The 27,627-nt window shown below is 35.9% G+C and overlaps 1 protein-coding gene and 1 long non-coding RNA gene across 3 annotated transcripts; both read right to left on the reverse strand.

The window, feature by feature from the left end:
- Positions 1-4,070: 4,070 nt before the first annotated feature.
- On the reverse strand, positions 4,071-5,551 carry LOC137722310 (uncharacterized). 2 transcript variants are annotated; one of them, XR_011066752.2, is made up of 3 exons: positions 5,257-5,551; positions 4,791-4,972; positions 4,071-4,348 (listed from the first exon to the last, which is right to left on the reverse strand). It is a non-coding gene; the product is annotated as an uncharacterized LOC137722310 (long non-coding RNA). The 2 variants fall into 2 exon arrangements; XR_015964596.1 differs by having other exon boundaries at positions 4,071-4,353; positions 5,257-5,550.
- Positions 5,552-14,984: 9,433 nt separating this feature from the next.
- On the reverse strand, positions 14,985-17,527 carry LOC137735256 (transcription factor CPC). The gene is made up of 3 exons (XM_068474666.2): positions 17,220-17,527; positions 16,841-16,928; positions 14,985-15,302 (listed from the first exon to the last, which is right to left on the reverse strand). Exons 1-3 carry the CDS (start codon positions 17,269-17,271, stop codon positions 15,161-15,163), a joined length of 282 nt encoding a protein of 93 aa, XP_068330767.2. The 5' UTR covers positions 17,272-17,527; the 3' UTR covers positions 14,985-15,160.
- Between the last annotated feature and the right edge of the window lie 10,100 nt (positions 17,528-27,627).

Genomic DNA, 27,627 nt, shown 5'->3' on the forward strand with positions numbered 1-27,627 from the left:
GAAAAGGGGGAAGGAAGGGGGAAGGGAGAAGGGACCAGCACAAGGAAGAGATGGAAGGGCTTTATTTTGGAAAATTTTCATTATTGTCAGTTAAAATTGACAGAAACATTTTTTTTTTTTTAATACAAACGGACAGAAACATTTTCATTACTGTTGGTTATAACCGACATAAAAAAAATGGCGGCAAAATTCCTTCCCAAAATTTTAAATTCCCACCAAAATTTTGTTACGATTTAAAAAAAATAAAATAATAATTGTTTGGTTTAATAAATAAATAATATATATTTAAATAGAACACGTTTTTAAAAATTAAATAAATAATTGTTTGGTTTAATAGATAATAACCCATGTAAAATATGTGATAAAGAAGCAAAAAGATAATTGTACAATGAAAATGTCATGACACAAACTAAATATTGTCTAATCAATACTTGAAAAATATAAATAAAAATTTAGCACAAATTACTTTTCCCACTTCAAAATTTAGGCAAATTTAACAGAGATATGCATTCTACAAAACTAGTTTCAATGATCTAACCATCAAACTTGTTAGTAGATTGTGACATCCCACATCGCACAGGGGAGTGATCCTTATATGTATATTCCCATCTCTACCTAGCACGAGGCCTTTTGGGAGCTCACTGGCTTCGGATTCCATTGGAACTTCGAAGTTAAGCGAGTAGTGCACGAGAGCAATCCCATGATGGAATGGTAAGCCCAAAGCGGACAATATCGTGTTACGGTGGTGGAGCAGGCCCGAGAAGTGATCCGCCTCGGGCCGGGATGTGACAATTTGGTATCAGAGCCTAACCCTGGTTGCGAGTGTGAGGGAATGGTAAGCCTAAAGCAGACAATATCGTGCTACGGTGGTGGAGCGGGCCCGGGAAGTGATCCGTCCCGGGCCGGGATGTGACAATTTGGTATCAGAGCCTAACCCTGGTCGCGAGTGTGCCAACGAGGACGTCGGGCCCCTAAGGGGGGTGGATTGTGACATCCCACATCGCCCAGGAGAGTGATCCTTATATGTATATTCCCATCTCTACCTAGCACGAGACCTTTTGGGAGCTCAATGGCTTCGAGTTCCATCGGAACTTCGAAGTTAAGCGAGTAGTGCGCGAGAGCAATCCCATGATGGGTGACCTACTGCGAAGTTGCTCATGAGTTCCCAAAAACAAAACCGTGAGGGAATGGTAAGCCCAAAACGGACAATATCGTACTACGGTGGTGGAGCGGGCCCGGGAATGTGATCCATCCCGGGCCGGGATGTGACAACAAGATTGTATACGTAAAAAATCGCAAAAAAAAAAACATTCAGAGATTAGGTAACGGAACAAAAGTTTTCAACGATTATAAACGAAAAATCACAATTTAATGGTTATTTTAGCTCTGGTTTTGATGATTTTTTTACAACTACACTCCTCGACCCTATAAGAATGCAATGAATGAATTCAATCTTCAATTTAAAATATTTATTCTAGTGGATACCACAAAATCTTATTTTATACTTAATGGAAGTATAATATTAATTCTAAGTGTTTGTTTAATTTACCGTTTTGACGCGATATGCATTCTACCAAACTTTTTTCAATGATCCAACTGTCGAACTTATTTGTACACACTCCAAGATTGCATATATAAAAAAAACGTAAAAAACAAACATTCAGAGATTACATAATGGAACAAAAGTTTTCGACAGTTATAAACGAAAAATTACAATTTAACGGTTATTTTAGCTCCGATTTCAATGATTTTTTAGAGCTACACTCCTTAACCCTATAAGAATGCAATGAATAAATTTGATCTCAATTTAAAATGTTTACACTAGTGGATCTTATTTTATACTTAATGGAAGTATAACATTAACTCTTAAGTTTTTATTTAATGTGCCATTTTGACGCGATACACATTCTACAAAACTTTTTTCAATGATCTAACTGTCAAATTTGTTTGTACACACTCCGAGTTCGCATAAGTAAAAAATCACAAAAAAACAAATATTCAGAGATTACATAACGGAACAAAAGTTTTCGACGGTTATAAACGAAAAATTACAATTTAACGGTTATTTTAGCTCAAATTTTGATGATTTTTTTACAGCTACACTTCTCGACCCTATAAGGCCATCTCCAATGGTTGGGCTAAAAGCCAAATTTTTTAGCCTGGAAAATTTAGTTTTTAACCCAGAAACAGTTTTTCTATTCCAACCGTTCTAGCCTAAAATTTTAACCCGGGATTATTAAAGAATGAACTTAGGCTATTTTTTTTTGTTAAATTAAATTTAAAAAAAAAAATATGTAGACTATCGTAAATTAATTTTATGAACATTTTAATCTAAAAAAATTTAAATTCCAATAAATATTAGGTAGAGTCCACTTCGATTTCTGGGCTAAATTTTGGGGGGAATTTGGCATTGGTTTAGCATTTAGCATTTAGCCCAAAATTTCCCCTTGGGTTGGAGTGGGTTTGGGGGGGAATTTTGGGGGGTAATTTGGCTTTTAGCCTACCATTGGAGTTGGTCTAAGAATGCATTCAATGAATTCAATTTTCAATTTAAAATATTTATACTAGTGGATACCATAAAATCTTATTTTATACTTGATGAGGAAGTATAACATTAAGTGTTTTTTAATCTACCGTTTTGATGCAATACGCATTCTATGAAACATTTTTCAACGATCCAACCGTCAAACTTATTTGTACACACTCCAAAATCGCAGACGTAAAAAATCGCAAAAAACAAACATTTAGAGATTAAGTAACAGAACAAAAGTTTTCGATGGTTATAAACGAAAAATCACAATTTAACGGTTATTTTAGCTCCAATTTGATGATTTTTTTTATAGCTACACTCCTCGACCTTATAAGAATGCAATGAATGAATTCGATCTTCAATTTAAAATATTTACACTAGTGGATAAATCTTATTTTATACTTAATGGAAGTATAATATTAACTCTTAAGTGTTTGTTAAATCTATCAATTTGACACGATATGCATTCTACGAAACTAGTTTCAACGATCCAACCGTCAAATATGTTTGTATATACTCTGAGATATGAAGGTTACAATAAATATTGGATGAGCTCTGACATACCTCGACCCGGATCGTCCACCTAGACTTCCACTTGCATGCTAGTATAGATTGTTGAGCACATGATTATATTTATATCGCTGTTGAGATATTCTGTTGTGGCATACTCCTGGATTTACTGTTGACATGCATTTGGTTTCATACTTATACATAGTACGATTTTCTGGAAAGTATACATGATTTATAGCGAGGGGTTAGTATGTTTGGAAAATAAATGTGTTTTATAAATCCTTATTTTTCGCCCCTCCAGGTTCTAGTAGCAGAGCTTTTGGCAAATCTTGGTGCAGACGAATTCCTTCGATGGTATAATTCTCACCCTATTTTACTGTACTGTACTGTACTTATGCTCTGACATCATGTGTGAAATAAGTTCATTCCCGCTCGCCAGCGCACTCTTATATTTAGGCATTTTTACGTTTAAATGTATTCACATTTTCCACATCCACTACCACAAATTTTAACATACATGATGCAGTTTATGGGTCATGTTAAAAGTTTAATGACGCAAGGATTTAGCGTCATCTTTGTGGGTGTCATTAAAGATACTTTTTATGACGTTGAAAAAGTGTCATGTATTACTTTTAAGGACGCCAAACAAGCGTCATTGAATTAATTAACTTGTGTCATCTATAACCATTTTAGGCATGGATTAAGTGTCATCCACAGAGAAATGAGTGTCATGGTATACAAAACATGACATATGCACAGTGTCATGTGTAGCTTCTACAGACACCTAACAAGTGTCATTGATTTAAATAAGTATGTCATCTATTTCAATTTGAAACGCGGATAATGTGTCATAAACAGATGAATGAGTGTCATGGTCACCTAACAAGTATGATTGATTTAAAAAAACAATGTCATCTATTTCTATATAGCATCATGTACTATAGCACTGAAACCATTTGCAATGTCATTGAATATTAGCAATGACACACAAAGCGTGTCATAAACTGTTCAATACATGTCCTGAAATATGTTTGATGACATATATAATGTATTTTTAATTTGAAAGCACGACCTACATAATTCATCCAGAGAGCAAGATATTGACCTCAAATGAAACAATATTGCTTCATAAATTTGAAATTTATCCACCACCGAAGTATTACAAAAGACAATATAATGTATAGAGCTTTCCTACTAATAAAACTGTAAGTTCACTTAATTTAAAATCTAGTTCTTCTCAAAATTTGGTTGAGCATAAGATCACCAACAACAAATATCCTCCTCCCTTGACGCAAGAGAGACTCCCACCTTTTCTACACAAAAATTATCAACATTAATTAAAAAAATCAAGAAGAATAACAATTCTTACTTTCACATGCTAAAACCAAAAAATAAACTGCAAAGGGTCATTCTGATTATCTCTAGAATCTTGGAAAATTTGAACTTAAAATCATTATTTCCGTATCCTCCACAGGTCAAACAAAAAGATCAACAAAAGTGCAATGTAGTTTTGAGATCACATGGAAGAAAATAAACGAACACAATAAATTCTCTCTAACCATTCTAGTATAAAATCAAAGGTTGATTTAAAGTAACCGTGCAATAAAAAAAAAAAAAAGGCATCCATTAATCTGTGATAATCTAGAAAATAGGACAACTGTACATACAAGTAACAAAAACATCCAGTAATCATACTATTTCATAAAAAAATAGCACAAAAAATTAAAGGCAAGAAGAGAAAGAATCTCACTTGCATATGATCTGCATGAACGGAGGATTGACTGGAAGCAGGGGGAAAGGCACTTGATTTGGATGAGGCCTCAAACTCTTTATTTGTCTGACTACTTAATGCGGAAATCTCTGGGACTAGTGAGCCTTTCTTCACGCGTTTTGCACCAGCAGTTGTTGAAACCTACAATTTACATAATTAAACTGCCCACCAGTGCCAACCCCAGTAAATTAACAATTAGAAAAACAAAACCAATATAAGTTCACAGCAAAATCAAATGTGAATCGACATTACTACCGAATTGGCTCCAAATCCATCCAAACCTACTCAAACAACAAAATACCCAATTCAAACTAGATAACAGATTGAACATCAAAACCACAAATAGCACCAAACCCAGATAAACTCACACTAAATCATACAAAATCCATATCACATAGATCTCAAATCATCAATTAACTTATGTAAATGAAAATAAGGGATTTACCTAAAAATTGACGATGGCCAGTGATGGCTGACGAAAGCGTGGAGCCGTGAGGGGCGACGACGCATGTTGTTCAGATGGCTAGATGGCAGTGGTGCAGGAGGGACTTTTGCTGGCTTGCAGCCTTGCTGTTGAATATTGTCCTCTCCAATGGCAAAACAAAGTCCTGATGGGGAACGAAGTCCCACTCCACCGTTTATGTTATATTTTTCTTTACGAACATATTAAAGAAAAAGGATGAGATTTAGGCTAAATAGGTTAACTGTTCAAACGTGCAATTGTAGTGGGTGTGAAACTGATCTCTTTTTGATAATTGTCACTTGGTTTTCTTATCTTTTTATTTTAATTTATTTATATTTTTTAAGTTGCATCATAATTTTATTTTAGTGACGCTTTTAATAAAAGAATGTCATTAAAAAAATTTCTATGTGTCATGAAAACCCTATTTTGTAGTAGTGATCACTACACTTTATGGCTTTGTCACCTTCTAGGTGTCGGCCATCATAGCTCGATTTGGAGTCCTAGTGGATATTCCGGGTCGGGATGTGTCAAGCTCGAACCAAACTACTTTGTTACTAATTGAAATGGTAATCTGAGCTAATATATGGGGTACCCCATTGCAGGTTCTAGGACATACATGAATTGTTTAGATTTTTTATTTTTTTTTGTAATGTTTAAGAAATGATATTATTTACACGTAGATGAAGGTGTGAGCTTAGCCTCACAATAGGTTAGCAATAATATGGTTCAAATTTGCCTTTGGCGATAATCGAACCTAAGATTTCTCACTTACAAATGAAGAAGAATACTACTGAACCGTAGTATTAAGTGCTCATGAAATGTTTGGATTGGAAAGTCCATATCTAGTTCGGTGAGGAGAAATATAATATCTAGTTTCTATTTTTACAATCATTTACACCTAGATTACATATGCTTAACTATTCATGCAAATATATATATAATAATCATTATAAAGCCAAAACGTTTCAACTCCGCCAATTCGTTTCATGTCTTCTTTTTCTCTGGTGTGAATTTCGAAGTTTCATAAGTTGTGAATAATTGAAATCAATTGATGCTAATTAGATTTGGGAGCATTTTTGCTCGCCGTCATAAACTATGTTGTATACTCATCATATATCTAATTAATTGACACGTGTCATTTTACTTAATCTTGGTTAATTTTTTTCAAAATTGAAAAACTAACATTTAATATAAAAGTTAACTAGAGTTAGATGAAATGACATGTGTCAATTGATTAGGTGTATGGTGATGAGCAAAAATGCTCTCATTAGATTTAATACATTAATAGTCGTTAGATAACCATTTTGTTTTTAATTTTCACTCTCTTGAAAACTTAGAAACTTAAATCTTATTTGGTAACTACTTTCACTTTAAAAAATAATAATGGAAACTAAAAACTATTTCCTTGAGTTTTCAAAATTTGGTCTTGAGTTTTCATTTTTTGGTTTTTAGTTTTTATTTTTATTTTGAAAAAAATGAAAATAATTATCAAACAAGATTTCAAATAAAAAAGTGAAAAAAAAAAAACAAAAAAAAAAAAAAAAAAAAACAAAAAACCAAATGATTATCAAATGGCCTCTATCAAAATCAAAACATTTCATTAACTGAGTATATGGAATTTCGAGCAGGTGAGCACCTTTAGGCATGGGAGTTGGGTCACATTTTGGTGATCTTGGATTAATTAGTTCATATCCACTTTAGCTTCAATTTTTATCTTTTGAATCAAATGAAAATTTCATTCAAAGTTCAAGGCGGTCGGTATTTAAAAAAGGACAATACAGATTTGTCACTAAAAAGTCAACAAACTTGATCAAACCAAGCATCATCGCAATTGTACAATAAAGTTAAAATTACAATTTCTTTGATTACAAATTTGCACGACAAACTAACCTTAGGTGTCTACAACTTCGTACTCGGAAAGGCATAGTTCTGGTGTTATTTACAAAACTCTCACATGCCAATGTAATGTTCATGGAGGACCTTTTTCGAATCCCCTCTATTTATTCATTCATAGCTTGACCTCAATTCCTTACTACTCGAAAAATCCTCATCCAAAACATACCCTAAGGGACTATGACAACAAAGCTTCGGCCTAAACCAATCCCCACCTAATCTTGTCATAGAAGGGACTTCTTTCTTGACGGCCGAAACCCCCGCCACACAATTTTTACTTTACAAGACCACAGCATTACAAGGACGATGATCTTTTCATGATGGGCTCGAGGTTTTGATGTTGGACCCCCTACATGGGTGTGTAGCCAAAAATAATCAAGAAGAATATAGAGATGACACGTGGTTCTTGGGTGAAAAGGATGAAATTACCCTTGAGGCAGACCGGAATTCCTACGCACGAGCAATGGACAATCATCCTTCAATCAAGTCAAAAGTGCCCAAAATAGGTATTTATTTATAACCTATTTCATCCATCCTTATCATATCTTCTCCGCAAGGTAACCCCCAAATCATTCATCTTTTATTATATTAATTAGCTAAGTAACCACAAATCAAGAACCTAACCCACAAAACCATCCAAGTGGCCGGTCCTTCCTCTCCCAAGGGGGCTAGCCACACCCCTATATAAACCCCCACATTCTCTCCAAAAATCAATTCCAATTCTCTTGCTAAATTCTCTAAATTCTCCAAACACTTTCCCCTCAAAATTCTAACTTTGGCATCAGAGGTTCTTCGGCTAAAGCCCCCCACCCCCCCTAAAAATACATTCATCATGGGCGTGTGTGGCTCTTGGCCTTGACATAAGGTGTTATTTGTTTTGTAGGTGCAATTTTGTCCAAGAGCAAGGAGAAAGAATTTTGCATCCACAAATTGGTGCTTTCATTGAGAGTTAAGTCACACGCTCGTAGAAGACTTTCGCATTTAAGGTTTCTTGTTTAAAATCTTTTGATAAAACGTAAAAGAAAAGTATAATGGCAAGAGATTCGGAAACCTTAACAAACGGAAATTCCAACGTTCAAGGATTAGGACCTTTGCGATCTACAAGGCTCAACATAGTGGTTAATGGAGCGTCACCCCCACGAGGCACCACCGTGGAAACCACCATGGTGACCACCACGGCAGCCACCTTTGGCAAATCCCACAGCACCACAACCACGGCCCAAGTCGTGCCATTCAAGCCTACAAGGGCCCAAGCTCAAGGCGAGACAGCTCGAGCTACTCAAACCAGACGCGAACTTAACACTTTGCCAAGCCGAGCCCTAGCCTTGCACCCATGTGCGCCACACGCTGATCAGCTTGCTCACGTGGCCCAGCCTATTCCCGCGGCCCAACCTGCTCTCGTGGCCTTCTAAGCAGCCTAAATCAGTCCAAGATTAGTTCAACCATCCAGGCTCCAAATTTTCTGACCGACGATCGAATCGGGAGCATTTTCACCATATTTTTCTGCGAATTTGACATTTTCCAACTCAAATCTCACGCCCAGAGTCTATCACACTTCCACTGCTTAAGGAGATACATTCATTCCAAGCTCTTCCAACCCAAATAGAGAACAACATTTTTCTCGACAAGTTAGAGAGTTGACAAGTGCCCTCGCATAGCAGACGACCTTGGTAAACTAGTTTTTATAGCACACAGAGATACAATGTGTCCTAGATAAGGTGTCCTGAAGTAGGACAAGGGTATATGAATAACTCTCTAACAGCGTCCCGACAAGCAGCCACTCGACCAGCCAGGAACTGAGCGTTCAGGTAGTGTACACTCTAGACTGAGCCCTCAAGATAGCGTATACTCCCGTCTTAGCGCGTGGAGAAGTGGGGACTCTCGACTAGGCCCACAGACGAGCATACATTCACGGTTGGGGTCACATTTCGATAGTCAACATGAGCAACCTTCCAAGTAAAGTGTTTATTCGCGGCTAAGCCCACAAGGAACATCATCCACTTCACATCGGAGTAGGTAGCACGATGGACGGAGAAAATCAGTCACTCAATTTGGCTCAAGTTCAATCGGCAGCTTACGAGAAATTCGCTCGTCTGCTAAGAACATACCATATGCACTGTAACCCCGGTATAGACGAGTCGAATACATGTAAGGGTAGTCTAGACCAGCAGGTCACGATTGGGGGTAGCCGAGAGCTTCGCTACCCTAACTCATTTTGGCTTCTATTTGCACTGAACTTGCACTCTATATATTATATTTTTGATCAGCTTAGGCGAAGACCTTTAGATTCCAACACTTATCTCCAAAAGTTAAGCTTCGCATTTACCCCTTCCTAAGTTTCATCTATCAACACTATATCGTCTGCGAAAAGCATACACCAAGGAATATCATCTTGAATATGTCCCGTTAACTTATCCATTACCAATGCAAAAAGGTAAGGACTTAAGGATGAGCCTTGATGTAACCCTACAGTTATAGGGAAGCTTTCGGTTTGTCCTTCATGAGTTCTTACGACAGTCTTTGCTCCATCATACATATATTTTATAGCTTGGATATATGCTACTCGTACTCCTTTCTTTTCTAAAATCCTCTAATAAATGTCTCTTGGGACCGTGTCATACGTTTTTTCCAAATCTATAAAGACCATGTGTAAATCTTTTTTCCTATCTCTATATCTTTCCATTAATCTTCGTAAGAGATAGATTGCCTTCCTGGTTGAGCGCCCTGGCATGAACCCGAATTGGTTGTCCAAAACCCGTGTCTCTTGCCTCAATCTATTCTTAATGACTCTCTCCCAAAGCTTCATTGTATGATTCATTAGCTTAATACCCATATAGTTCATGAAATTTTGTACGTCGCCCTTATTATTATAAATAGGCACCAGAGTACTTTTTCGCCACTCATTTGACATCTTCTTTGTTTTCAAAATCCTATTGAAAATGTCTATGAGCCATGCTATACCCATCTCTCCCAAGACTTTCCATACTTTAATCGGTATATCATCTGGGCCCACTACTTTTCTATGCTTCATCTTTTTCAAAGCTACAACCACTTCTTCCTTCCTGATTTGGCGGTAAAAGGAGTAGTTTCTACACTCTTCTAAGTTACTCAACTCCCCCAAAGAAGTACTCATTTCATGTCCTTCATTGAAAAGATTATGAAAATAATCACTCCATCTGTCTTTGATTGCGTTCTCTGTAGCAAGAACTTTTCCATCCTCATCCTTGATGCACCTCACTTGGTTTAGGTCCCTTGTCTTCTTTTCCCTTGCTCTAGCTAGTTTATAGATATCTAACTCTTCTTCTTTGGTATCTAGTCGCTTATACATATCGTCATAAGCTGCTAGCTTAGCTTCTCTCACAGCTTTCTTCGCCTCCTGCTTCGCTATTCTATACCTTTCACCATTTTCATCGATCCTATCCTTGTATAAGGCTTTACAACATTCCTTCTTAGCCTTCACCTTTGTTTGTACCTCATCATTCCACCACCATGATTCCTTTTGGTATGGAGCAAAACCCTTAGACTTTCTTAATACCTCTTTTGCTACTTTTCGGATACAACTAACCATCGAATAACACCTTTGGCTAGTTTCCCCCTCTCTATCTCACACGCATTGGGTGATTACTTTCTCTTTGAAAATGGCTTGTTTTTCTCCTTTCAGATTCCACCATTTAGTCATTGGCCACTTCCAAGTCTTGTTCTTTTTTCTCTCTCTTTTGATATGTGCATCCATCACCAACAAGTGATGTTGATTAGCCAAGCTTTCTCCTGGTATAACTTTGCAATCCTTACAAGCTATATGATCCCCTTTCCTCATTAAAAGAAAATCTATTTATGTTTTTCACGACCCACTCTTATAGGTGATCGTATGTTCTTCTCTCTTCTTAAAGAAAGTGTTGGCTAAGAATAGATCATATGGCATTACAAAATCCAAGATGGCTTCCCCATCCTTGTTTCTCTCCCCAAAACCATGGCCACCATGAAAACCTCCATAGTTGCCTGTTTGCTTGCCCACGTGTCCATTTAAATCTCCTTCTATAAATACCTCCTCCTTCTGAGCAATTCTTTGCACCAGGTCTCCAAGATCTTCCCAAAATTTGTGCTTCAAACTCGTATCCAACCCTACTTGAGGTACATACACACTAATCACATTGATGAGTTCTTATCTTATTACAATCTTGATTGCCATAATTCTATCTCCTACCCTCTTAACATCTACAACATCTTGTGTCAAGGTCTTGTCCACGATGTTGCCAACACCATTTCTCGTTCTATTTGTGTCCGAATACCAAAGTTTAAAACCTGTGTTTTCTAGATCCTTTGCCTTAAGACCAACCCACTTAGTTTCTTGTAGGCACATAATACTTATCCTTCTCCTCACCATAACTTCCACCACTTCCAAATATTTTCCCGTTAAGGTTCCCATATTCCACGTTCCTAAATTCACAATAATTGAAGTTGAGTACCGAACCCACGCTGCAAAGGATAAGAAAAAAATGATGTGATATCGGAGAATAAGTAGAAACTTGAAATAAGGCTAAAACCCTAAGCCAAATTTCCAAAGAAAATGAGCACTCGAAGAATAAATGTTGAGCTGACTCAGTAGCCTTATAATACAAAGAGCACCTCGACACAAAGGAGAGAATTCCTGGTGAAGCAATAAATCATCAGTTAAAAGTTTACCGTGAAGAAAACACCATAATAAAATAGAATTATGTGGTCGAAAACATCTACGCCAAACTCATCTATTCCAAGGAACAATTGCTTGCTTACTATGCTTAAAGTTATAAGCCAAAGATAAAGACAGTACACCATCGAAAACAGTCAACCAAATTAGTTTATCATCCAATCTCGACAACGGAAGCTTAATTGTCAAAATTTCAGACTATATAGCAGAAAGGGTGGCACTAGTTATATCAATAGGGAAAAACCAATTTCCATTATGAATGAAGTCTAAAACAGGTGCGAACAACAATTTACCAAGAGATTGCGGAATATCCAACCTTTTAACAATTGAATCACCAATCCAATTTGCATGCCAAAAGTGAATAGAAGCACCATTGCCCACCAGCCATTTGGAGTTCTGACTAATATCTACAAATAAAGGTTGCAAATCACGCCAAATAGAAGACCATTTATAATAAGAGCACACCTGATTGGCACTAGTAAAATATTGTGCACGAAAAAAAACTAGCAGTCATGGAAGAAGTGGCCACAAAATCCCAACATTAAAAGAAAAAAAAAAAAAAAAAAAAAAAAAAGAATGTGCCGAAACAAAAAACTTATTAATAAACTTTGTCAAAAAATCACGCTCAACAAAGTAATCTCATGATTCGAAATGTTTTTTGTTTTTTGTTTTTATTTAATGATATATTTTCAATAATGAGGTGGGGAAATAAATTAGTTTCGAACTTGCCGTCCATGAGATTTGAATCTAAGATATTTTCCTTACAAGTAAAAAGGAATACCACTATATCGTAATACTAAGTGGTTCCGAACCATTCATTAATTTTGTAGAACATCCTTCAAATAGAAAATTATCGAGCCCCACTGTTAACAGTTCATGGGACATTGATAAGAATAATTGTCACACCCAAATTCCGAGATACTTCTAGGACCAACACGTGACGTCAGAATGTAACTATACCACAACACGCCTCGCTCCTAAGGCATGACTAAAACGACCCAATAGTTCAACAACGCGATATCATTTCCTTCTATTTTATGGCTGCATCTAATCTTTATGTTAGATTGCCTACGTACTAAAACAGGGGATCAAGCTATTTATAGTTCACATTTTTGTTAAGTTTGAAATTTCTCATGACATCACTGGACAAAGACAGAGTTCCAAACAACTCCTAACATGCGTGATGCATCAATATGTGATTTCATCATTCACATATATCACAATGTTTTCCATCAACAAAACCACAATCAGCAACATATAACATTTCAATGAACAAGCTATGCACAAATTACCTTTAACCACATTGATTAACCAATCAAATAAAAAATAATTCATAAAACCATACTTTATAAAATCATAACTAAACTCCCTGGAAATCCCAAAGGAATCACACAACATCCATTGGCTTTTCTAAAACGGTTCACAAAGATTCTCAAATATTTCGTTCAGAAATATGCTAAAAAACAAGGGTTAGAACAACACAATTCAACCAAAGCCTATACATCCTAAGTTTTCGCTTTCTAGACCAACTTAAGGGAACCCAAAAAGATTCTTAGGAATTTGGTTCCAAACCAATTCAAAGGAACCAAAAGACAATGGGATTTCGGACAAGCTCAATGGAATCCATTGAAGACAGGGTTCCAGACCATTTTACCGAACCAGACAGGAAATGAGATTCCAAACTAACTCAATGGAATCCAGACAGTGGAGGGATCTAGACCAATTTAACCAAACCAAATAAGGAATGAGATTCTGGACCACAACGGAATCCTAACAGATTAGGGTTCTGGACCAACTCACAGGAACCAAATATGAAATGGGATTCCGGACCACTCAATGAAATTAAATGAAGATAGGTTATGGACCACTCAACGAACCCGATAAGAAAAGGGATGTCGGACCGTTCAACGAAATCCAATGAAAATAGGAGATGAGATTCTGGACCACTTAACAGAATCCAACGGAGTTAGGGCTCTGGACCACTTAACAGAACCGAATTGGAAGAAGGATTCTGAATCCTAACAGAACACAATTCCAGACCACTCAACAGAATCGTAGAGGAAGAGAGATTCCAGACCACTCAACAGAATCTAGATGGAGCAGGATTCTAGACCACTCAACTAAACCCTAGCGGAACACGGTTTTGGAATACACAACGAAACTGAATAGAATTTTAGCAATATAGTTCGTAACAACTCAATGAACTAGACATGATAAGAGTTCGATGTGACAACTGCCCTTGACATTAGGTTAACGATCCTCTACTAACCCTCTCGTTTCACAAACATTTCAGGTATGTATAGCAAACCACATTTCATAAAAATAGATCAATAAATGAAAAAGCAACGATTTTGCAGAAAACACATTTTATAAATCCATGCCATATCAATTAAGTGTACTAGCATGAGAATTTTCAAGGTATTAACAATTCCCACATATTTTAAAAGTCACTCACATAGACGTATATGTTCTAAAGAATAATTCTATTATAGTTCCCAGTTCCTCATTTCTAGCAATCGGACATTACCGTTACTCTCATTTCTAAGCCTAATAAACACGTAAAGCCCGATAAGATGCCACTTGCATGCAAACCGAGATACACATCCCCCGACGTTCATCTTGCATTGCTTAGATGTTTCATGTATTTGCAGACTAATCGTTGGTTGTATACATTTTTTTTAAATATAAGAGTGTTAGCGATAAGGATCGGGTGACAGTAATAATGTATAAGTAAACTGAAGTTCATTACTAGTTCCATTAATCAAATGCCAAGATGAATGAATTATATATACAAACAAGCGAAAAAATTATGATACTCTAAGAGTATTAAATGGTCCTCCATTTAGATCAACTTCAACGACCATAGCATCGCCCATTAACATGACAAGGGAGATACTTACAATTTTTTTTTTTTGGGGGGGGGGGGTTTTGGTGGTGTTTTTTTTTTGGGGGGGGGGGGGGGGGGTGTTGGTTGGGGGAAGGGGGGTGGTTGCAGAGTTAAAATCTTGAAGTTGCATGGATGTATAATTTGAATGAAACCCTAAATTCAACGAGGGGAAGATAGAGACCAATCATCTGTTTAAATAGGAGAACAAGATAAAGCAGTATGGGGCAAACCATTAATGCTATGTACATGGTAAAATGTCAAAGATCTTTCATCGAATCATTCTCCAATGTTGTCTTTGTATATGCAAGGGAGAGAGAGAGGGTAAGTAGTCTCATTTCAATAAATTAGCCAGATAGGTAAGCTACAACATTAAACAGCCAAACCTAATTACTTCCTAGCTAGAGAAAAGGGAAAAATCTTCAGGAGTTGTTGTATCTGTTATTGGTCGTCTTAAGCTCTGTTCTTCTTCTACTTGCAAATACTTCTCCATGTCTCATTAACCAGAACCTCTCTATTTCTTCCGCTTTCCGGCCTGGAAGCCTCCCAGCTATAAGAGCCCACCTGAGCTATATACAAGTCTAGTTAGAACTCGGCAGAACACTTATATATTTTCCACTAGTTAAGACCAAAATAAGAGAACAATCAATGTATGATTCTTGCACAATCATTTGTGGATAAGTATATGATTCTTGCACTTGCACATTGTAATAGTAAGAGAATTATATATTCAAGGTTCTTAATCTTTATGTTCATGTCACTGTTCTAAAAATTCCCGCCTAGACTACCTTGGAACCCGCCCAAACCTATCTAGGCACTCGCCTAGGTTGCGACTCACTTAGACAGAAAATAAATAACTTTCATTTTGCATTTTATTGTTTTCAATAAATTGTAAGAGACTTATTGAATACTTAAATGAACACACATTATATGTTTATTCCCCATGCCTTCATTATGTTCCATTACTTCATAATATATATGTCATTCTATTTTATAGTTTTTGCTCTAATTTTTAAGGATAAAGAGACACTTGTTTACATGAAATATAATAGATTTACTTTAGTCCGCCTAGGCACTAAGCCCCAACCTGCCGCCTGACTAACGCCTAGTGTCTTTTAATACCTTGTTCATGTAAATTGGTCCAAAGGTACTTCTGTCCCCTTTATTGGAAGAAACTCAAATTTTGAATATTCTCTCTACAATAAAATAAGAAGTTACACAACAAATATGTTGAAATTGCTATTAGACCCATTGCTTTCAGTGTTCTTTCGAACGATATAAGTATAAATGGATTCTCTGAAGGATAGGGGTGAGCCAACTTAGGCTTGGAGGGGCACGTGCCTATTCTGACCTACGGTTATTTTCCACTTTCTTAGTTAAATTGGTGGTCGCGTAGTCAATCAACCATGTTAGTGCTCCTCTCTAACTCTACGGTGGAGAGAGATCATCCCCTAACCAAGATGTCTCCCTCCACCCAAAGTTCTTCTGCAAAATCTGCGAAAGAGCAGGGTTCTAACTTCTAAAGCATTTTCCTTAGCATTATGGATATAAGAGAACGAATTTTTACCTTTTGTCAACGAGAAAGTATGTTCGAACTGATGACCTCTTAATATTGATGAAAAGACGAATAAAACTATTAAATGGTGAAAAAAACTTTGTACTAGGATTTTTTCCCCTCATTGTTTCATCTTCTCCTTTCACATTCTCTATTTTGTCTGTCTTTTTTTATAAAAAAAAATTAATATAAAATGTTAACGTAACTAAACCATAAACTTTCAAATAGAATCAGAGGAAAAACGAGAAAAAAAAAAAAGAGATGAGATAATCCTACTCCTAAAACATTAACTATGGTGGGTTGGTTGCGGTGGAAAGTACTTTGGTTTTAAAAACTCTTGCCATTCTCACCAAACCATGGGACATAACTTTTGCCAAAAAATACTTAAATAACAATCGCAATCACATGATCAAGAACTATGGTGACCACATTTCAACAACCAAAATGATCTGCTTCTCATATATTTTTTGCCTAAAAAGGAAAAATAAACCCAGACTTCATAAGGGTGAAACTCAGAAAGAAGATAATTTGGCACATTCGTACTTACCTGTCTCCGACGAGCTTGTACATTCTGCAAATGAGATCTTCTTCTTGTTCTGTCATGTTTATGAACTCCCACTCAATACTGCTCACCTCTGCAAATTACATGCAACAAACAGATACAGAGACTTTATATATTGGAAATAACCAATAATGTATGAAAAACAATGGTGTATCATGTTAAAAAATTAAGTGGAAAAGATCAAAGAAATTAAGCCTAAGTTTTTGCTTCTTTTTTACTTTTTTTTTAAAAAAAGAAAAATTAACCAAAAGAAGAGTGAAATTTGAGCAAAAAGAAGAAATGAAGAAAACCCATTAAAGATTGACCAAAAAGATGAAAACCCAGAAAGTTATTTTTGTGAAAGCGAAAGAGTTGGTGGGTTTGCCTTCAGAGCAAGAAGTGCTAGTCTTGGCTTGTTTTCTGCGGCGTCTGTCCATGCCTTCTTTCTTCTCTTTTCTTTTCAAAAAGTTGGTGGTAGTGAATTTAAGAGAATTTTAGACCGAACAGAGGGAGAGAAAACCCAAGTAAAATTTGATGAGGGACAAAACTAACAAGAAGAATTGGATTTTAATAGTTTCCCAAGAGGGATTTCAGGAAAAACAGATTCCTGGGTTTTTAAGGAGCTTATTTTTTCAAAAACATGTTTCTTGAGAGAAGAGCTTGAATGCTTTGGAGAAGAAACCAATGGAAATATGGAATGGCAGGTCCTACCGAACAAACAAAATATAATTCTGTTGACTTGTAGTTGTCCCTGGAGTCTGTAGACAAGAGTTTACAAGGTCAAAGGGTTGTTGAATCCGCTCTTGTTAGCTCTTGTTAGATTTACGTCAATACCCTTTAAATTGTAGGTGTAAATCTTTATTTTCTTCTGGTATTTGGGGCTTATCCGTATTTTGCCAAAGGGCTTTCTGATGGGTAATACTTATACAAGGTGATGTGTCACGCTCCCAAGCTAACTAGTGCCGCATAATTCCCCAGGGTGAAACATGAATGGCCAGATAATTGGAAAATAATCACCATTAACTAATTAACTGATAAGATGTTACTCCTTCAGGTTTTAGTTAGTACTCTGGATATCATTAATTAACACGTAATTCGATGCGGTTCTTGATTAGCACCATATCTAGTTAATCGGCTGCTAAATTTCTAGAAGTCTGATATCCACACATCCTATTTTACTTTTCACATATTTTTTTTTTAATTTTCAGCCGTCGAATCGGATGAATTGAAGAAGATCCACGGATAAAAATTATCAACAGATGTGTGAGAAGTAAAATGAGATATGTGGATAGCACACCCTAATTTCTAACAGTGAAGCTGTCTTGACAACTAGTTATTGAAATTGACTGGCACACAAAATACCTATAAGCACAAAAAGACTACTTGCTAGAAAAGCTATCACAAAGAGAATATGTGCTCCCTGGGTTTGTATTGCGATCACATGAGGTGTGTCGTAGTTTGTTTCTTTTTGTTTTACATTCATATGAGGTGTGTCGTAGTTTGTTTCTTTTTGTTTTACATTCATATGTTGTTGAGTTTGTGTTTCGTTTTGGTATTTTCTTTAATAGGTGCATATATGGTGAGGTTTTTTGTATGTTACTCCAAGTGAAATTTTGTGTTTGTGTCTTATTGGCTACTTCTGAATCTATTTCATTGTTTTGGTAAATATGTGATGGCGTTGAGCACATAATTCATGTTGATATTAACAATAATTCTTCTTTCGCAATTTCTCTTTGGAAACAGCAATGCTTATATTCAAGGATTGTTATCTAGTTAGCTATGTTATGAGTATTGTATGCATAATCTCTCAGGTGTCAGTTCTCCAAGTGATTGATTTTCTAGTCAAGAATAGAGTTAATGTTGACTTTAGAGTGCCGACTTAGGGCTGGTTTGGTATTGCTGTGTTTTGAAAAAAAACTGATTCTGCTGTGCTGTGAGAATAAGCGACTGTGAAATAAAGCAGCAGAGTGTTTGGTAAACTTTTTTGTAAAAGTGCTTTTGAAAAAAAAAAAAACAGTATTATAGTGTTTGGTAAACTTTTATGTAAAACAGATGTGAAAAAGCCGATTTTTCAAAACTGGGTTTTGCAACTTCTTGTTTTTGGCTTTTTTTCACCCAAAACTGTGAAAAAAAACTGAAGCTGAATGTTTACCAAACACAAAAACAGCTCCCAGCTTTTTTTGATACCAGTTTTTTTCAGAATCACCTCAGTACCAAACCAAGTCTTAATCTAGTGAGTTCAGTGATTGATGATTTTAAGACTTTGATGTGTTTCTTTGCTTCTTATCCGATTCGTCATTCCCACAAATTCATCATTATGGTAGCTACTAAATTGGCCAAGTTGGCTTGTCTAATACATAAGTCGAAGCCCTTTGATTTGAGGATCTCCTGAATGTTATCCGCAGTGTTCTCTTTGATATTTACATTATTTTTTAATGTTATAATAAAACTACTATCATTTCGCTTAAAAGAAAATTTCTATCATTGTATATAATGGGGACAATATCAATGCTATTAATGGTAAACTGCGGCTAGTCCCTCTAAAACTTTAACAAATTTTCAGGTGTCAGCTAGTGTATACAATTTTGTATTTGATTTACTATATGACTGGAGAAATGCTAAGGAGACTCTCAAAGTGAGATTCTCCACCACCTCTTGTTTTCAGAACATTGGTTTATAATGAAGGCACGAGTATTGTGCCAAAACCATGAGGTTACAGAGATTCCATGGAAAGTCCCACTTTTAAGAGAGTTTCCTTAGCATTTCTCATGTGACCGACTACAAATTCAGTCACATAATAAATGAATCAAATACAAAGTAGTATACACTAGCTGACACCTAAATATTTGTTAAGTTTTAGAGAGACGGGAAGCAACCTACCACTAATAGCATCGACACTGTCTTCGCTAAATCACCCGTGTAATCGTTGATGTGAAATTTTTATATAAAAGACCTCGATATAATTAAAAGTAAAATTATTTGATATAAGTTTTGTGAGAAACGATGTCAGTTTATTTGACTTATTCAACAAAATTTCTCCTACAACAGCCACGCAATTTGATACTGTTTTAATCCAATTTGTTTGTGTAAATAATCTCTCTTTATTTCTTTTTCCTTTTTTCTTCCGGATGTTAATCTGTCAAATGTCTATACTGTTGTAAGTTGTAATCATGTTTTTTTATCCTAGTCAAAAGGACTAAAGGAGGGTGTGGTTGGCTGTTTTTTAGTTAAAACTTATTATCCACTTTGTTTGTAGTGCTTTTTTGAGTAGTTGATCTTTGTTTTATGGCAACATCTTTTCCAGAAAATTGTACACTAAAAAAGAAAAAAAGATAAAAAAAGTTATCACCTTCATATATATTAAATGTAGCTTACTTCTACTCTACTTTTTCACTCAGTGATTTAGTCGCTCCCTCTTTTAGCTTCTTTCTTCCTACTAGCTGACACATTGGGGAGCAAAAAAAAAAAAAAAATGCATAAATCATGATAAATCATTCAGAAGAGAAAAACCAAAAAAATGATGTCTTTCTTGTTTGTTCTATTTGGCGAGGCCATCACTTTCAAGAATTAACTATACAAAATTATGAATTTAATCAACAACATTTGATTCTGAATGCTGGTCACACTCTCAGTCCAAAAGGTAAAAATCAAAAGCTTATTCAGTAATCTGCAAAAGCATTGTTGTTTTCACTCAATAGGAAGGGATTTTAAATTTTACCCAAAAGTTGAAATTTGGTGGGGAAGTTGATAAAAGTATAACCCTAAGGTTTGTGCATGACTTTGTAAAGTTTATACATTATTAGGATGCAGACCATACACAAAACTATATATTCCAAAATGTCTTTATAAAAGTTAAGGGTTAAACGTAGAGAAGGAGAAGATTCCTGCATGGGTGAATGTTTGGTAGGACAATTAGAAACGTCAAATGGGAGAGGAAAAAGCCGTATTAACTTTTAAGATTGTCTTATTCCTTCGATTTTATGCTGGATCTTTGTGCAAAGAACATCATAAATATAAAACCCTTGGTCGTTGGCCTTGAAAAGGGCTCCCTAGAAATCACATTTGACAGCTTTTGCAAATCTTAATTTAATACCTTTCTGAGCCTTTTGAAGTTAAAAAGAGTCCTTGAAGTAGGTTTCTTGATGCATTTTCATGTTCTTGTTTCGAGCTCAGATCTTCGTGTTTGTTCTAAACCTACCTAACTGACATCAACATGTTTTTTCATCTCATCATAACTTCATATGTAAATTAATGGATGGCTCTAAAAGTAAATCTGTTCGGGTTTGAATTTTGGAATTTGGGTCGAGGGAACATAAATCAAGAGGGAGGGCTGATGGTCTCGGCCCAATTGGGTTGCTAAAGGATCAGATCTAGGTGTGGCTCGGTTGAGTTCAAGATGAATTAGAATTGCTAAGGATCATGATTAATTTTGATAAGATTCGAATCATTTCAAGAATCAAAGCTTGTGGCTGATCAAATAAGAAATGAATTGGATGCATAAAGGGACTAGATTTAGAATCCTAGTTCTAGTCGATGTGGTCGAGACCTGATAGAGATAATCTCTGTAAAAAAGGGGTTTGATGAAACAATGTCAAGAATATCCAGGTACATGTTGAGGAGTCACAATTCTAATAGGGTTCTATCACTTAGCAAACTTGTTCATCACGAAATTCACCCCTATAAATAGAAGAGGTTTTGTAATGTAAAGAGGACCTTCAAAACAACACACAAATAGATGTTCGGCTAGAAGCCCTCTCCCACCCTGAGAAAATAACTAACTGCTTCACTAACTCTCGTCAGCATATATTCAGTTAGGTTGAACATCACTGAATTAACAAAACGACGACAAATGGAGTTTGATTGAAAATCACTAGAGTTGAAGAATAGTCGATCTAGGAATACCTTCAATTTGATTAAAAAACCCTACTTCCGTTTCGACTGATTATTTATTCCAATTCTTAGCTGGCGAAGAGTCTTTAATTCTTTCGCCAAACGATGTCACTTCATTAGCTTTCCCAGCAATGTGAGGTGTTCTATGATTGATTACTCGTAAGTGCATTTCAGAGTTCAAAATTTGGATGGCCGAACCACTTTTACCTTAAAGATGCTCATCTCCCTTGAGTATCTTTATCCATACAACTTGATTCATGTTCGGCGCACCTATATTTTTACCAATTAATATAGAGTGGAGGATGCAAACCCAGTGCAGAAGATCTTGAACTTGGTAGCGATTTGCATAACCTTATCTTCAGATTTTATAACCCTAGGTCGAGAGGCCTCAGCCAAAGTCCTTGTCTTCAGATTTGCATAACCTTATCTTCAGATTTCATCACCATCACCATCACCACACCACCACATTCATTTTACTCTCCCGACTAAACTTGGCAACTAATTAGCATGCCAGCATCAGCAATCATTCACAGCTCGTAGATTATTTCGACCTAGTCCGTATAATTTTCAAGGTTAACAAAATTAGTGAAAGCGAAGATTGGATTGCAAAATAAAACATAATTACCAGAGAATGCCAATACAAGTGCACAAGTGGATATAAAAGATTTGATAAAAAGAAATGCACAGAAGAACATATCACTTCCCTAAACATGATTTGTGAAACATATGTAAGATGAAATTCACTACTAAGGTTCTGTTTAATAATCATTTGGTTTTCAGTTTGTAGTTTTTTATTTTATAGTTGTTACTTTTTTGAAAACTAAAATCTTGTGGTAATATTTTTTAGGTTTTAGTTTAAAAAAAAATGAAAATTGAAAACCAAAAAGTGAAAACTCAATAGAAAATTTTGAAAACTCCAAAACGTAGTTTTTAGTATGAAAGCTAAAAGTAGTAACTAAGCAAGATTTCAGTTCTCAAAAAATGAAAACAAAAACTGAAAAGCGAAATGGTTATTAAATGGCTCCTAAATTTCAATACTCATGTAATCAAATAATATGTGGGACAATGATTTTTCAGGGCCAGAGTAAGGCTAATCCAATACAGTTACCTCAGAAGTCTAGTTATGGACTCACCAATTCTGGGCGAACGGTATTAGACGAAGCAGTGGTGCCACTGTTACCCTATTTCGGGTTAATAGGCCGAGTCCTTATGACTCTGCTGGATGACCATGCTTATTATGCAAAACATATGATTTGTTCCGGATGGATTCAATCAGATCCTACAAGTCTTAGAGTTCCTACAATCTAAGGATTGGCGTGCGCTGTAAGTAATTACACTCCTAAGAGGGTGCAATATCTACTTCTAGATATCCTTTAGGATTCTCTTGACTTGGAACGAAGATTCCATCCTAAAAAAGTCTCTCTCCCACAACATAAGTATACCCATCTAGGCTTTATCTCTAGTAACGCTATCTAAACATTTCAATTCTCTTGCCAACTGCTTGAGTCTAAAATCACTCACTAACTTGACCATTGGACAGCCTTTGGCCTGCACCCCCTCCCCCAACCATAGACTTGTTCATGGTTGTTTACTGTTTTGCAGGTTGCTCGAGTTTGTGCACATCCACCATCCACGGCGGTGCGCGAATTTAGTTTCAATATAATAATATTTACACTTTTCTATGTGCTCGGTTTGAAAAATTATTTGTGTAAAACCTTAGATTCATCCCAAAGAATAACTAATCTCTATATGAGTTATCCGTATAAGAGCTATGTAAAAATGAAGTATGAAAAATAAAAATAAAACTAAAATTTATCTTAAATGGTGTTTCTTTTTTTAAATTGTTAGATCATTATAATGGTATAATGAAGCGAAATGCAAAAATTTATATAGAAGAGAAATGTGGGAAAATATGTAGAAGCTAAATGCAGAAGTTCGGGATTCAATATTTTTCCTGCACTTAACGTATTATAATGTTTTTGAGCAGTGTTTAAAAATACCTTGGTTGCGTTTTGTGCAGCCTGACAACCACATCCATTATTTGGTTTGATATATAGATCGAGTACAAGAGAATGTCGGATTATCTAACACCAAACTCATATGTATGTCAAGTTTAATTACATAATTGATTTATACTACCCAATCAATCAGCTCACGAATTCATTGATATGATGTGAAATATAATTTCAATATAATTTCAATATTTCTCTATTTATGTGTGTCATCTTGCGTAGGAATCATGCTAATTTTATCGCTCCAATTTTGTCGGATCAGAAATATAATCTTCAATAGCATCGGGTTTATATTTTTATGTTGTGTGCACAACTAAAAAATTAGTTTTGACTTTGGGTTTTGGGCAAGCAGAATGGTGGATAGAAAAGAGGGAATGCATGTTTTGCTCTAGCCTTTAGGAAAAATGTATACCTGTCATTGTTGTAAGGTTTGCAATTTGTAGTTTGTGGTGATGTACTTTTATATAGAATCGGTCACCTGGAAGAATGAAATCACTGGTTTGGATTCTCAAGTACAATCTTTTCCCTTATTTATCTTCTGTCTTTTTATCTTTTACTCACATCCATTCCTTATACAATATGTTTTCTGCTGGCGTAGTTTGGTTCGATCTATCCAAGTCATGACGTGTTTAGTCTCAAATCCAATCAGAGTACAACAACAATGTAAAGTTCCAACGATGCTAATGTGGAACTTGCACAGCATGACTTGTATTGAGCTAAACTATACCAATAATTCTTATACAATTAAAGTACAAACGAGAGTTGAAATCTGAGCGTAGTTACGGGGGAGAAGTGATTAATTATAGAGAAATGAGAGAGAAATATATATATATTAGTGATAGGGAAAGACACTTTTATGACATTAACCTCCCGCAACAAACGACCAATTGGACCACGACCTTGCAGCTGGGGGCTATAGGATTCAAGAGGGAAAACAAAATTGTGTTCAGGGATAGACATTAGAAGTTATGTAGTTGCTTTACTAACAAAGAAAATCATTGGTCGCATTTTAAGGAAGAAATGTTGTAGTGTGTCATAAAAGGGAACATGAATACGTTGGCCTATAGTTTTGTGGCACATATGAACAATCCAAATGCTTACACCTGAATAAATCTAACAAAGCACATAATCGCTTAGCCTGTTGGCCTTATGCGGTAGATGTTTATTGATTTTTGTGGATGTGGTTGGAGGAAGATCATATTTTTTAGATACTGCATACACTCTCTTGAAGTTGTATTGATCGTTTATGGTTGGATTATGAACGCAATTTCAATTGATAAGAAAAAACATAACTTTTAGGGAAATTTTGAAAAATAACCAAAATTTGAATTTCATATAGAATTATAGCCAACATTTAAAATATATGATAATTATAATCAAAAGTTGATATGAAAGTACTAATATACCCTTAATGACTATAACTTTTAACAAAACAAATCCAAGGACTCTCATAACCCAAATGGTTTTGTTGCTCTACGCTTCCCTATATTCAATGTTTTCCTCCATACCTGATTGTTCTTGTTTTTTAGCACAAAATTTAGTCCAACAAATAGAAGGAAAGAGTTGGATAAATGTGGGTTCTTGGGTGACGCGAATGTGGTTCAATTGACTAAGGGTTTCCTCGTTTGACTGAAACTCCTTATTCATATTTGAATCTTGGTTGCTGAGTTCGGAAGAAGAGTGGGATTTGAGTGATTTTCTAGTCTACATAAGGAAAAGAAGAATAGAGATTATATTCACACATCCCAAATTACTTCCTTCACACCTTTTTAATTTTTTAATGTTTTTTATCAAGTGTTAGTAGTGTATAGAATATCTAAAAAATATTTAAAAAAATAAAAGATAATCTCTCAAGAAGAAAAAGGAGTGAACTTTAGAGTGGAAAACAAATGAGTGAAATTTAGTTGTCCCTCAAGAGCAAAACCCGCTTCTCCTCCATCGATAGAGCGACGGCAATGAGGAAAACTGGTCATTCGAGAGAGAGAGAGAGAGAAGAGAAATGAGTAAACTTTAGAGTGTGGAAAACAAAGGAGTCAAATTTAGTTGTCCCTCAAGAGCAAAACCCGCTTCTCCTCCATCGACAAAGTGACGGCAACGGGGAAAACTGGTCATTGGAGAGAGAGAGAGAGAGAGAGAGCCGCGGGGGGGAGGGGGGGGAGGCGGCGGGGGGGGCGGCGGGGGAGACGATTCGAATGTTGAGCCACAGGAGGAGGCCAAGGTATTTGTTGGAAATTTAGCTTTTGATGTTGATAATCAAAAACTGGCTGACTTTTTTTAGAGGGCTTGGTTTTTTTTTTTTTTTTTTTTTTTTTTTCCCACCAAAAGCATATTTGCTTTAACGTTAAGCAAAACGTGTTTGGTAAAAATAAAATATCATGCTTATTTTAAAAGCAGTGACCTTCAGATAGGTTAATTTTAAAAGTTGTTTTCATAAAGAGCAAAGTTGAGCCTGTAATAAATATTTTCAATTCTTGCAATATCCTTTTTAGTTTTTTAAAATGACATTATTTATCCTTTTACACACATTTTTTCCAATGAAGAATAAAGTGACCGCTACTACCTTACACTATAACCACTAATCGTACACAACCACCACAATCGTTATCATTACCGTTGCTACCACAATAATCACCACTGCCACCACCACACAACCATAACTATTGCCACAATAACCACAACCATGCACCACCACCATCATGACCACAATCATGACAACTACCACCATAACCACAACCACCGCCACATGCATTACCACCAGTATCATTGCCGCCACTGCCACCATCACCACAACTACCACCTCTGCCACCGCTACCCTTACCTCTATCATCATTGTTACTTTTGCACCCCAACCACCGTACTCCACTATCACCACCATACCCCCCAACATTGCCTCAGCCATCCCCACCACTGCTCACATTGCCTACACCACCACTACCATTGTTGCTACCATCTACAATTATAACCACCAACCTCACACCATCGCCATCATCACCACCACCATCTTTCAAATGCCACCGCCAACAATGCGGCGACACCTAGTGTCGTTGACACCATTGCTACCTCTATACCCCAACGTCCACACTTTACTATTGGCACCACCAACATACCTCCACCATTGTTGTTGTCATCACCACCACTGCCCCAGCCAACTATTGTCGTCACAGCCATCACTAATGTCCATTTTTGTTATTATATACAATTTTAGCACTTTTACGTTAAAATTTACTAAACACTTTTACACTGCTTTTCTTACTCGCATCACTTTTAAAATTAATTTTTATCAAACACTCAACGGCTACATTTTACAGCTAATTATTATTAAAGCACATAAAAAACAATTAAAAAAAAGCACAAGTCTCATGAGTTCCCTCGATCAGTGCTCAAATCCTCCTCAAGATCTTTCGAGCAATGCTCAAATCCCTGCTTCGAGAGGTTAAAATTAAGTAACAAAGATTGTGCATATAATTTATATAACAAATGATATTCACACACTATTTGTTTCACTCAATACTGTTGTTTATTTTTTGCCTTAATGTTTAATGAAACAAAAAAATGTTTATGGATTAAATAAACATGATCGGAAGGTGAAAAAAAAATGTTGGAAAGTTATTTCCAATGCCCCTTGGTCCATGCATTTATTGGCTCATCATGAACTTATCAGCAACTATTGATAGGTTGGGCAAAACTAGATAACTGTATGAATGCCGACACTGATAAAAATTCAATCATAGCTTACATACATGTTTTTGCGTATCTTCTCATCATTAAAATCTAATAAAAAAGAAACATATATACATGATGAAAAACCAGTCACAACCATTGATCAGAAAAGACCATGAGGTGGACCAATTCATGGCTTTATCAATAGAGGATTTGGTAGTTTAATTAGGT

Source organism: Pyrus communis, chromosome 7 (assembly GCF_041283825.1).
Source record: "Pyrus communis isolate YQ-2024b chromosome 7, ASM4128382v1, whole genome shotgun sequence".
Classification (NCBI taxonomy): Eukaryota; Viridiplantae; Streptophyta; class Magnoliopsida; order Rosales; family Rosaceae; genus Pyrus; species Pyrus communis.

What these genes read in the sequence shown, in the direction of transcription:
- LOC137735256 (XM_068474666.2), bottom strand. Translation starts at nt 17,271, where the DNA reads ATGGACAGACGCCGCAGAAAACAAGCCAAGACTAGCACTTCTTGCTCT. An exon ending in TAGCACTTCTTGCTCTGAAG is followed by an intron (nt 16,929 to 17,219) that starts GCAAACCCACCA and finishes TGTAATTTGCAG; the next exon opens with AGGTGAGCAGTATTGAGTGG. An exon ending in TACAAGCTCGTCGGAGACAG is followed by an intron (nt 15,303 to 16,840) that starts GTAAGTACGAAT and finishes TATATAGCTCAG; the next exon opens with GTGGGCTCTTATAGCTGGGA.